The sequence below is a fragment of the Hemiscyllium ocellatum genome, chromosome 15 (assembly GCF_020745735.1).
Source record: "Hemiscyllium ocellatum isolate sHemOce1 chromosome 15, sHemOce1.pat.X.cur, whole genome shotgun sequence".
NCBI classification, from domain to species: domain Eukaryota; kingdom Metazoa; phylum Chordata; class Chondrichthyes; order Orectolobiformes; family Hemiscylliidae; genus Hemiscyllium; species Hemiscyllium ocellatum.
Genome location: NC_083415.1, coordinates 56,399,771 through 56,412,466, shown reverse-complemented (window position 1 = coordinate 56,412,466; position 12,696 = coordinate 56,399,771). Strand labels below are relative to the sequence as shown.

Sequence of the window (12,696 nt, the reverse complement as noted above, 5' to 3'; positions counted from 1 at the left end):
TGCACTGAGTGCTGCAATGGTGCTCCCTGGAGATTGTCTGTTTCCCCCCTGTGTGCACCAACCGTCTCCACACGAACACTGACCTGTGTGCTTGTTTGTGGCTCTCCTGCAGAATGGTCCCAGCAAGCGTCTCACAGGGGCTCGCAGTCCTCCAGCGCTGAACTCCCCCCTGGCAGGCTGGCGGAGAAACGGAGGGTATCGACACCATCCTCTCTGGACATCGCGGCACAGTCCAGGCTCTCGCTCCGTGAGAAGAGCAAGGATAGTCCGACCGAGAGGTCGCATCAGAAGCTGCAAGACCGGGAAAGCGGTGAGTATCTGCAGAGTATCCACATCAGTGAGGATGTGCTCTGAAATGCTAAATGTTGGAGATCACAGCAGCTCAAGCAGCATCTGCAGAAAGTGAGCAAGCTAACATCAGCTCTGATGAAGAGTCATCTAGACTCAAAACTTTTACTCTCTCTCTCTCTCTCTCTCTCTCTCTCTCTCCCTCTCTCTCTCTCTCCCCCCCCCCCTCTCGCTCTCACACTCTCTCTCGCTCTCACACTCTCTCTCGCTCTCACTCGCTCTCTCACACTCGCTCTCTCACACTCTCTCACACTCGCTCTCTCACACTCGCTCTCTCTCTCTCTCTCTCTCCCCCCCTCTCTCTCGCTCTCACACTCTCTCTCGCTCTCACACTCTCTCTCGCTCTCACACTCTCTCTCGCTCTCACTCGCTCTCTCACACTCGCTCTCTCACACTCGCTCTCACACTCTCGCTCTCTCTCTCTCTCTCTCTCTCTCACACACACACACTCTCTCTCTCTCTCACACACACACACACACTCTCTCTCTCTCTCTCTCTCACACACACACACTCTCTCTCTCTCTCTCTCTCTCTCTCACACACACTCTCTCTCTCTCTCTCTCACACACACACTCTCTCTCTCTCTCACACACACACACACACTCTCTCTCTCTCACACTCTCTCTCTCTCTCTCTCACACACACACACTCTCTCTCTCTCACACTCTCTCTCTCTCTCTCTCTCTCACACACACACACTCTCTCTCACTCTCTCTCTCTCTCTCTCTCTCTCACTCTCTCTCTCTCTCTCACACTCGCTCTCTCACACTCGCTCTCTCACTCTCGCTCTCACACTCTCGCTCTCACACTCTCGCTCTCTCTCTCTCTCTCTCTCTCTCTCTCTCTCTCACACACACACACACACACACACACACACACACACACACACTCTCTCTCGCTCTCTCTCTCGCTCTCTCTCTCTCGCTCTCCCCGGGCTGTCTAACTCGCTATGGTCTCTATCATTTGTTGTTCTCTGTACAGATTCCAACAACCAGTAATTTGGTTCCTGTTGAATGCACAAAGTTGGCACAGAGTTTCTGATCATCCAGCTGTTACCTACCCATTGTTAATCACTGACTGTGTCCCGGGGTCTGTAATGTAACGCTGGTATATTTACAGATGCGTGAGGTTGCTGGTCAGGTTTCCATCCTGCGTATAGCTGTGTGGTACAATGGCAGCCTGTGTGGTACAGGAGGAGCCTGGGACCTAACGGCACCGCCCTGGGTGAATAATCCCGTGACCCAGGTGAAACCCTTGGGGCCATGGATTCAGAGCCCAGCAGCACAGTCGGTGGAGTTTAAACCTGGAGTAGAGAGCCAGCATCAGAGATGGATCACAGACATTGTCGTCCGTTGTTGTTTGCCAAAAAAGAAGATTCATCTGGTTGACTCATGCCCTTTAGGGATGGAAATCTGCCACGCTTACCCGGTCTGACCTACACCCAGACCCACGGCAATGCATCTGACTACCCCCTCCCCCCCCCCCCCCAGCCCCCGAGGTGGCAGTCAGGGATGGGGAGCAAATGGAAGACCTGCTTCCTTTTCCTCTGATGTCAATGTCTCATGAAAGCGTTAAACAGGGATCTCCCCCACAGACACACATACGCTGTTTGTTACTGTGCCCCCTCACGCTGTCGGGCTATGGGTATGGAGACTTGCACCAACCTGTCCTGACTATCCTGCTCAGATCGCTGGATGAGATACGGCCAGCATTGGTGCCTAAGAGGGAGTAGGCCATTCAGCCCTTCAATCCCATCTGCCATTTGTTTGTGTTCACGGCTGATCTTCTACTTCAGCTTGATGTCCTGCACCATCCCCACTCCCCCTTTGATCGTTTCATTATAGGGATATGAACATGCCCAGCTCTGTGAGGCAGGGGATTCGATTCACCACCCTCAGAGTAAATGCGTTTGTCCCTCTCTTAACCCTAAATGGCCTCACAACATTCTAACACTCTGTATACCCTCCCCCATTCTAACACACAGCTCCCACAAAACACCCCCCCATTCTAATGCTCTTTCTCCCCCATTCTAATGCTCTTCCCCCCCCCATTCCAACGCTCTGTCCGCCCCCCCCAATCTAACACTCCCTCACATTCTAACGCTCTGTTCCCCCCCATTCTAACACTCTCTTCCCCCGGCATTCCAATGCTCTCTTCCCCCCCCATTCTAACGCGTGCTCCCCCCCATTCTAACGCGCGCTTCCCCCCCCATTCCAACGCTCTTCCCCCCCCCATTCCAACGCTCTGTCCGTCCCCCCCAATCTAACACTCCCTCACATTCCAACGCGCTCTCCCCCTCATTCTAACGCTCTGTTCCCCCCCATTCTAAAGCTCTGTTCCCCCCCACTCTAACGCTCTCTCCCCCCATTCTAGCACTCTGTCCCTCCCCCCAATCTAACACTCCCTCACATTCCAACAAGCTCTCCCCCCCATTCTAATGCTCTCTTCCCCCCCCATTCTAATGCTCTGTTTCCCCCCCATTCTAACACTCTGTCCCCCCCCCCGATTTTAATGCTCTGTCCCTCCCCCATTCTAATGCTCTGTCCCCCCCATTCTAACTGTCCCCCCCCGTCCTAACGCTCTGTCCCCCCCCGTTCTAATGCTCTGTTCCCCCCCATTCTAACATTCTCTTCCCCCACCATTCTAACGCTCTCTCCCCATTCTAACGCTCTGTCTGTCCCCCCCCGCACCCCCTCCCCCCATTCTAACACCCCGTTCCCCCCTCCCCTCTCTTCTAAAGCTCTGTCCCTGATTCCAGACCTGCGCCCCCCCCCCACCCCCGGCTCAGGGGGATCATCCTTCCTGTATCTGTCCTGTCAATCTGAACTTTGAATGATTTGCCAAAAGAAAGCAAGAGTGGGAGTAGGCCATTCGGCCCTTCGAGCCCACTTACCCATTCAGTTTGATCACGACTGATCATCCAACTTAGTTTCCTATGGGAAAAATGAGGACTGCAGGTGCTGGAGATCACAGTTGGTGCTGGAAAAACACAGCAGGTCAGGCGGCATCCAAGGAGCAGGAGAATCGACATTTCAGGCATAATCTCTCCATCGGGAATTATACCTGAAACGTCAATTCTCCTGCCCCTCGGATGCTGCCTGACCCTCTGTGCTTTTCCAGCACCACATTTCCCACCCCATCCCTATGGCTAACCCACCCAGCCTACACATCCCTGAACATTAGGGCGGCACGGTGGCACAGTGGTTAGCACTGCTGCCTCACAGCGCTAGGGACCTGGGTTCAATTCCCGCCTCAGGCGACTGACTGTGTGGAGTTTGCACGTTCTCCCCGTGTCTGCGTGGGTTTCCTCCGGGTGCTCCGGTTTCCTCCCACAGTCCAAAGATGTGCGGGTCAGGTGAATTGGCCATGCTAAATTGCCCGTAGTGTTAGGTAAGGGGTATATGTAGGGGTATGGGTGGGTTGTCGCTTCGGCGGGTCGGTGTGGACTTGTTGGGCCGAAGGGCCTGTTTCCACCCTGTAAGTAATCTAATCTAAACTAAACTAGCTTGGCCAATCCCCCCTAACCTGCACATCTTTGGACTGTGGGAGGAAACCCACGCAGACACGGGAGAGCATGTCTGTGTAGAATTTGCACAGTCACCCGTGTCCCTGGCACTGTGTGGCAGCAGTGCTAACCACTGAGCCACCCTGGACGCAATACCCCAGTTATGATCATGCAGGTTAAGTGAATGCATTTGCTTCGCTGCACCCCTCCCTGCAGGTTGCGTACGGGCTGCACTGTTTCTGAGGGACAGCTGTGTGGGTGAGTTTTGGACTGCGCCATGTTGGTGCTGAAAGCGGGTGCTCCATACATGCAGTAGCAACTGGGTGAGCGGTTCTGGTCCCCCCCTCCCCATCCAAAACCTCGGTCTGAAGTAATTGCGGTGTCTCCGTGTGCAGGGTCAAGGGAGAGGAGTAAAGAGAAGAAGCTGCGTGATTTCCTGAAGGTCAAGCTGAAGAAAAAGAAGAAGAAGAAAAAGAAGTCCAAATCTGGTGAGCTGTTTCTGCCGGCTTTGTAGAAAATGTTTGTGACGGTAAATATCCAGATCAGGAAGCAACCAAGCAACTCCCGGTGTCTCGGCGCATTTTCCAAAAACACTGAATCGTTCAAAGCAGCAAGTGGCTCACATTGGCCCCCAGGAGGAGGAGACCGTTCAGCCCCTTAATCATGTGCTACCATTCAATGTGATTTTGTCTGATATCTCCCCTATCTCTTTCACCGTCCCTCATCATAGAATCCCTACAGTGTGGAAGCAGGCCATTCAGCCCATCGAGTCCACACCAAACCTGCAAAGAGCATCCCACCCGGACCCCTACCCCCTCATTTCCCCATGGCTAACCTACACATCCCTGTGACTCCGTGGACAATTTCCCATGGTGAATCCACCTATCCTCCACACCTTTTGGATTGTGGGAGGAAACCCACGCAGGCACGGAGAGAATGTGCAAACTCCGCACAGACAATCATCCGAGGCTGGAATTGAACCCGGGTCCCTGGCGCTGTGAGGCAGCAGTGCTAACCACTGAGCCACCCGTGCCACCCCATCTGTGTGTCAGATTGAAGGTTGGCGCTTGATCTCCAATTGATTGCCGTTTGCAACGTGAGGTCACTGATCGCTGAGGGATTGGCCGCTGGTAAGATACTGGAGGAAGGGCTGGCAATGCATTCAGAAGGTGAGAGAGAGAGAGAGAAATGGCTAAAATTGCTGTCATTATTTAGTGCATGGGGCGATGAAGAGACAACTGGTAAATGGGCTAACATGTTTTGTATTTTATTCTCTCATGGGACATGGGCGTGGCTGGGCCAGCAATTATTCTCCGTCCCTAGTTGCCCCCTTGAGAAGGTGGGGATGAGCTGCCTTCTTGAACAGCTGCAGCCCTCCTGCTGTGGGTTCACCCATAGTGTCCTCAGGGAGGGAATTCTGGGATTTTGACCCAGCAACACTGAAGGAACGGCAGTATATATCCAAGTCAGGATGGGGAGTGGCTCGGAGGGGAACTTAGAGGGTGGTTCTCCTGTGTTTCTGCTGCCCTTGTCCTTCTCGATGGAAATGGTCGTGGGTTTGGAAGGTGCTGTTTGAGGATCTTGGCTGAAATAGTGTCAGGAATCTTTGCCTGAGATGATGCCCTTTGCTTTGTATATAAGAAACAGCGCTGGGTGTTTTGTTAGCAACAGTGCTGTGATAACAGTAGAAGGATTGGGTGGGGCAGAGACTCAAATAAAGTTGATGCGATATTACAGGCAGGAACTCGCATTAACAAAGCGTTTAAAACCAATTTGTGGTCTTCAGACCTCATAACAAATGATCTAGAATGTATAAGCCTCTCATAACTTTAATAAGACTTCAATATACTGGGCTAATACAGGTGCCCAGCAGTAGGATAGATGCAGAGATGATTTAAAGCTTATGTCATAGTCAAAAGGTGTGGTACTGGAAAAGCACAGCCAATCAGTCACATCCAAGGAGCAGGAAAATCGACGTTTCGGGCAGGAGCCCTTCGTCGGGAATGGTCCTCAGATGCTGCCTGACAGGCTGTGCTTTCCCAGCACCACAATCTTTGACTCTGATCTCTAGCATCTGCAGTCCTCACTTTCTCCTTGCATCACAGTTACTCAGTTAATGAATGAATGGACAATGCCAATTTTTTTTTAAATGATGTTTAATTAATGAGAATATTATATGGTTAAGTATTGAAAATGCTGACTGGGGCCATAGAAGCTGATTTACTGGAAACCTAAACAAAGGGCCACAGAATGAAACCCAAGAATAAAATCTCACAGCGCTAGAGAAATTCACCAGCACAGGAAACAGAGGTAACATTTCAGGTCCTGCATGACCCTTCCTCAGATCATCTTTCTTCTGAAGAAGAGTCCTTTCAGAATAGAATTGTTAACCCCTCCCCAGAGATGCTGCCAAACCTGCTGAGTTTCTGTAGCACTTCCTGCTTTTATTTGAGATTTCCAGCGTCCACAACATCTTGCTTTTTGTCTGAGATCCTGGAGGTCTGGGCAAACCTGTTCAGTCGAGAGAGTTGTGAGGTCCCGGGGGATACGGTCAGGCTTGAGGTCTTGTGGTGCAGAGGTAGTGTCCCTACCTCTGAGCCAGAAGGTCTGGCTTCAAGTCCCACTTTCGGAGGCTTATCACAGTATGTCTGAACAGGTGGATACAGGTTTTATTCTTTTGAGGTAAGATTGGAAGGGATATGGGAAAGGAGTGCGTCAACACTCAGAAGGCAACCAGTATGTTAGCTTTCATTGTGAGAGGATTTGAGTACAGGAGTAGGAACATCTTGCTGCAGTTGTGCAGGGCATTGGTGAAATAACGTTATTGTGTGCAATTTTGATCTCTTTACCTGAGAAAGAGTATTCTTACCACAGTGGGAATGCTGGGAAGGTTTATTACATTAATTCCTTAGAAGGCAGGACTGACATGGAGAGATTGGATCAGCTCGGATTATGTTCACAGGAGTTGAGAAGAATGTTGGAGGGATCTCGCAGAAGCCTATGAAATCTGAACAGGGCTGCTCAGGATGGATGTTCCTGATGATCGGGAAGTCCAGAATCCGAGATCCCAGTTTAAAAGGATGGCCATTTAAGATGGAGATGAGGAGAAATTTCTTCACCCACTGAGTGAGAGTTTGGGGAAATTCTCTGTCACAGAGAGTGGATGAAGCCAGAATATTGAATATTTTTCAGGAAGGTGTTAGATATTGTTGTTAGATCTAAAGGGATCAGAGAGTATGGGGGTGTGGGGAGTAAGCAGGAACAGGGGGCTGAGTAGGATGACCAGCCATGATTGTATTGAATGGTGGAGCAGGCTCGAAGGGCCGAGTGGCCTATTTTCTATATTTCTATGATTAAAACTGTTTGCCCAAATGGAGAGTAAATGTTGAGCCAGGCTGAAGGTAACTTTGCGTTTCTATCCATTGATTTAATCCTTTACGATCAGTTTTAGATGCTAGGGAGTTTTAAAAAGATAGCTTTTGTTTCATAGTTAGCTTCTGTTAGGATTTGATATGAATTTACATTTGTGTGTACTTCTGTGACTCTGACAGCAGGTAGCGCAATTGTGCAGTTTGTAGAGGTTCCCTAATGAGCTCCGTGTGCAGAAAATGACCCCCATTCTTATCTATTCATGTCCTGTCTCTGCCTTCTCGTAACACCTTATTCACCAGCTACACCTCATCACACCAGCCTCAAGGGGGAGCTGACGTCCTCAGGTTCAGTCATCCAGTAATCCTGGTTACTTCTCCTGGAGCCCAGGTTCAATTCCCACCTCAGGGGCTGGTGAGATTTAAATTCTGTCGTAAATCGGAAACTAAAAGCTAGTCTCCATGATGGTAAAACTGTCATTATTTGTCATAAAATCCCATCTCATGACTCTTGGGTAAGGAAATGTGCCATTTGTTCCCTGGTTTACACATGACTCCAGTCTCTCAACAATGTGGTTGACTCTTAGCTGTCCTCGGAAATGGTCTAGCAAGCTACTCAGTTCAAGGGTGAGCACCAAGTGCTGGTTTTGACCGGTGACGCCCACTTCCAGAGAAAGAGGAAATAAATTTCAAAAAGCTTTCCCATTTCCATTCCTGTACAGTTGTCCCTCAACTTGCAGTCCAATTCCCATTGATGGAATTGTTACCAAAGTAAAGGGTAAACCTTTTAGGATTGAGCTGAGGGAAACGTCTTCACTTGGAAAGTGGTGAGCCTGTGGAATTTTCTACCACAGAAAGTGATTGAGACCAAAACGACGTGCTTTCAAGAAGCAGGGAGAGACATCCCTTATGGCTAAAGGGATCAAGGGAGATGGGGGGTGGGGACAGTGAGTGAGAGAGAGGAGGGGGGAGCATGAGGATATTGAGCTGAATGATCAGCCATCATTACGTTGAATGGTGGAGCCGGCTTGATGGGCTCAATGGCCTACTCCAGACCCAATCTTCTATCCTTCTGTGTAGACGGCTGGCTCTTTTCGGAGGTCATGAACTATCCCTTTCCACCTCTGAGATGGAGGAGATCAGATTTTACTCTCTCGGTTGGTCATGAGGCTGAATGCTGCTAGTGCATGAGGGAACTTCACTCTGGATTTTCAATGCTGACCCTGAGTGATGAGCATTGCCTTACTCCACGGGAAATATTATTGACAGAATACTGCAAAATATCGCTCAGGTCAAAATGTCAGGTGTTCGAGTTCAAATTAATTGTGGTTCCTCGTCTCCTCTCAGATGGAGAAAGGTTAACTGTGTAGATTAGCTGATTAAAATGGATGTGGAACTGGCTGGCCAGTGGGATGTGGACGTGTTGGGGATGCTGTGGAAGAAGAATATCTGTGTTGGTGGAAAAAGGGGAAAGCTTTGGTGTGAATCAGTATCGCGAGAGCATTAATGAGGAGCTGGGTGTTGGGTAACGCTCGTCTGAGGGGGGCTTCTTCAGTCAGGGGGAGTCTGTGTCTGTGTGTCCGTCTGGGTGTTCCTTTGACATGGCTGACAGCTCTGGGGCCTCTCCAGCTGGTGGGGTGGGAGGATATCAGAACTCACCCCCACCCTCCCTCCCCTCCTTCCCACCTTCTCTTTCCGCCTCCCCCCCCCCCCCCCCCCCCAACCTCCCCTCCTTGCCACCTTCCCTCTCTCCCCACACTTCCACCTTTCCTCCCTCCCCTCCTTCCTACTTTCCCTCCCTCCTTCCCACCTTCCCTCTTTCTCTCCTCCCCACCTCCCTGCAGCATTTGCCCAGTGTCCAGCCTCTGATTGATGTCTCCACTCAGAGCTTTTCCAGTCTGTGCTAGGACATGCCTCCCTTGCCTTCCCTGGGACCGCTGTTTTAAGCATTTGGCATTGGGGGGGGCAATGGCCTTGTGGTATTAGCACTTGGCTCTTTATCCAGAGACCCAGATAATGCTCTGGGAATCTGGGTTCGAATCCCACCATGGCAGATGGTGGAATTTAAATCCACCTTTTAAAAAAAAAATGGAATCAGTAATGGATTGAAGAGTCCAATGATGACCATGATTGTCAGAAAAACCAATCTGGTTCAGGGAAGGAAACTGCCATCCTTACCTGGTCTGGCCTACAGGCAAAAGTGAGGACTGCAGATGCTGGAAACCAGAGTTTAGATTGGAGTGGTGCTGGAAAAGCCCTTCATCAGGAATAGAGGCAGGGACCCTCCAGGGTGCAGAGATAAATGGGAGAGGTGGGGCTGGGGAGAAGGTAGCAAAGAGTACAATAGGTGAATGGGGGTGGGGATGGAGGTGATATGTCAGAGAGGAGGGTGGGGGGAGGTAGCAAAGAGTACAATGGCCTCCATGTGATTCCAGACTCACAGCAATGTGGTTGACTCTTAACCTCCCTCCCTCTGGGCAATTCGGGATGAGCAATAAATGCTGGCCCAGTTTGTAATGCCCTCATCTCATGAATAAATGCGGGGAATAAAAGAGTCCCAATCACATCGCTGCCACCTCCATTATCTCCCTGCCCCTCTTTTGAGTTTTAATTTGGTCCAGTTTCTGCGATGTTATTGGGCAGATTATGCTGACCTCTTTGAATTCTTTGATCGCAGAGTTTTCTGGCAGCGAAGAGAACGTAGATGTCTCCAGAGATTTCCCACCAAAAAGATCCACGTTCCCTTCAACCAGATCGTCCTCTTACAGATATCCTTTCTCTCATAAATATACGTCCTTACGCAGTTCTGACTCTGGATACTACATAGAAGGGCTGAAATTTGACGGTTGGTGTTTTTTTCTCTTTTACCACATTTTCTGTAAAATAGTGTAATGCTGATGCCCGTATTGTATTCTAGAAGGAGCGAGCGTTTGCTGGGGGGGGCGGTTATATGACTGGATGTGTAATCCAGAAGATCTCATCATAGCATCTATACAGTAGGGAAACAGACCATTTAGCCCAACAAGTCCACACTGATCCTCCAAAGACTAACCCACCCAGATCCATTGCCCTACTATATTCCTCTACATTTACTCCTGACTAATGCACCTAACCTACACACCCCTGAACACTAGGGGCAATTTAGCATGGCTACTTCAGCCAAACCTGCAAACATTGAAATGTGGGAGGAAATTGGAGCACCCGGAGAAAACCCACCCAGACACGGGGAGAATGTGCAAACTTGACACAGACAGTCGCCCAAGGCTGGAATCGAACCCGGTCCCTGGCGCTGTGAGGCAGCAGTGCTAACCACTGAGCCACCGTGCCACCCAAGTTAATCCCCTGGTAACAGGGTTCAGATCCCATTGTGGGTGGTGGAAATTAAATTCCGTTAATAAAATTCAATTCATAAAATCTAAAACTGCATGTTAGTCCTGGTAATGGTGTCTGTGAATTATTGATTAAATGGTGTAAAACCACAACCTCTCTGCGTTCACTAATGTCCTTCAGAGAAGGAGGTCTGCCATCTTTACATGACCTGGTCTGACCTACGTGTGCCTCACAGTAATGTGGTTGACCCTTAACTGCTTCCTGAAGTGGCCTGGTTCAGGGTTAATTCAGGGTAGGTGACAATTACACCCACATCCCACAAAAGAGTAAATTTGTGAAGCAGAGTGTTTCGCAAATGGATGAGACTTACTCAAAATGTTGAAAGTGCCGACTGAACTTTCCTTGATAGATGACCTTTCAGGTGATCAAAAGGTTGACAGGGCAAACATAGAGAAATGTATCTCCTTTTGTCGGTGGGGGGGTGGGGGGTGTTGGTGAGAATGTTCAAGCCAGGAAGCCTTCATTGTAAAGCTGACATGAAGTTAAGAAAAGTATATGAACCCAGTGAGTGTTTAGATAGTGGGAATAGTTGAGAAGATGCATTTATGGAATACTGTGGGAGAATGGACAGCAAGTTGTACTAGTGAGGTTTGCTGAAGGTTGCTTTTAAGATCAGGTGGCACAGTGGCTCAGTGGTAAGTACTGTTGCCTCACAGCACTAGTGACCTGGGTTCGATTCCACCCTCGGAAGACTGTGTGGAGTTTGCACCTTCTCCCTCTCTGTGTTGGTTTCCATTGGGTGCTCCGGTTTCCTCCCACAAAGATGTACAGGTTGGGTGAATTGGCCGCGCTAAATTGCCCATAGTCTTCAGGGGTGTGTAGGTTAGCTGCATTAGTCAGGGGAAATGTAGAGTAATGGGGTTGGGAATGGGTCTGGGCGGGTTACTCTTTGGAGGGTCAGCGTGAACTTGTTGGGCCAAATGGCCTGTTTCCTTAGTGTAGGGATTCTGTGGTGGTTCAATGGTAAAAGGGAAATCAAGTGGAGCATTACAACTGGCACAGCTTGGTATTCAGTGTAATGTCGAGAGACAGTGAGCTGTGTGTTATGGAGCTGTTATATCGAAGAATCAAATAACATGCATGGTGATTAAACGTAGTCATCTTTAGATTAACATCTAAATGTACCATAATGGAAGTTTAATGTAGTCTACAGTTTCGGATCAATGCCCGATTTGCAAGTTATGGAGGAGTAATTTGAAAGCAGCGACCAGAAAGTTTCCATCTAATTTATAGACCGGGGTTAGGGGTAGCAGGTGCAGGTCCTGTTGCACTGTATCATGTGGGACTGCTGTTGTGTATCTCCTTGCTGCCAAGGTGCTGTGCAAGGCGGAAAGGGCAACTCCTGCACAACCAGTGGTGTCTGCACTTTCTAACAGGCTGCTGAGCTGCGCTGGGGACCCCAGCTGGTTCAGTTTGCAACTTTGACACGAGGCAACCCCAAAACGTTCCGAGGCTGTGGTGTATGTGGCAATCTCCGCCAGCTCTCCCTGTTCACCTTTCGCTTTGCGTTTATAAGTTTTAACGGGGGTGACGACAAAGCTTTTCAAGGCTCCTGAGGTGCAGTGGTAACGTCCCTGCCTCTGGGCCAGAAGGTCCATGTTCAAGTCCCATCTCGGCATGGGATAGTGACGGAGGTGCTAAGTTAGTTCCTGCTTCCAGCTCGCACCTTTCACCTCAACCGCAGGCTGCCCTAGAGTTTTACAGCAAACAAAACACTTTGCTAGCGAAAACCTTCTAACCACACGGCTGCAGTGAAGTAAGTTACTGCTTTAAACCCGCCCTCCCGTCGCTATGTTCTTGTTGTTCAGCAGCAGCCTTTTGGAATTCTAAAACGTGCGAGCTTCTGTAATCGGGCAGATGAATTATTTGGAGCAAGAAGTTTGAAACAAAAATAGCATTAATGCGAGTTGAGGCCAGCCAAATATCTCTGGCATTCAGAATCCAAGAAGGTCTGTTTCTGTGGAATATTTGCGAATCATAAACAGCATCTTCAGGCCAACATCCAGTCTGGATCAATAAATAAAAACCTCGTTTTTAAACCCTGGACTAGGTACGAATGGAAAGAGAGGTTGCTTGGGGGCAGTT

At 49.6% G+C, this 12,696-nt stretch overlaps 1 protein-coding gene across 3 annotated transcripts in view; it reads left to right on the top strand.

The window, feature by feature from the left end:
• Positions 1-12,696, top strand: part of phf20b (PHD finger protein 20, b) — a 97,430-nt gene that overhangs the window by 65,129 nt on the left and 19,605 nt on the right. For all 3 annotated transcript variants that reach the window (XM_060836501.1, XM_060836502.1, XM_060836503.1), the window contains 3 exons: positions 113-310; positions 4,249-4,341; positions 9,899-10,066. In XM_060836501.1, coding sequence (XP_060692484.1) covers positions 113-310; positions 4,249-4,341; positions 9,899-10,066 — 459 coding nt within the window. The remainder of the gene's footprint in view (positions 1-112; positions 311-4,248; positions 4,342-9,898; positions 10,067-12,696) is intronic.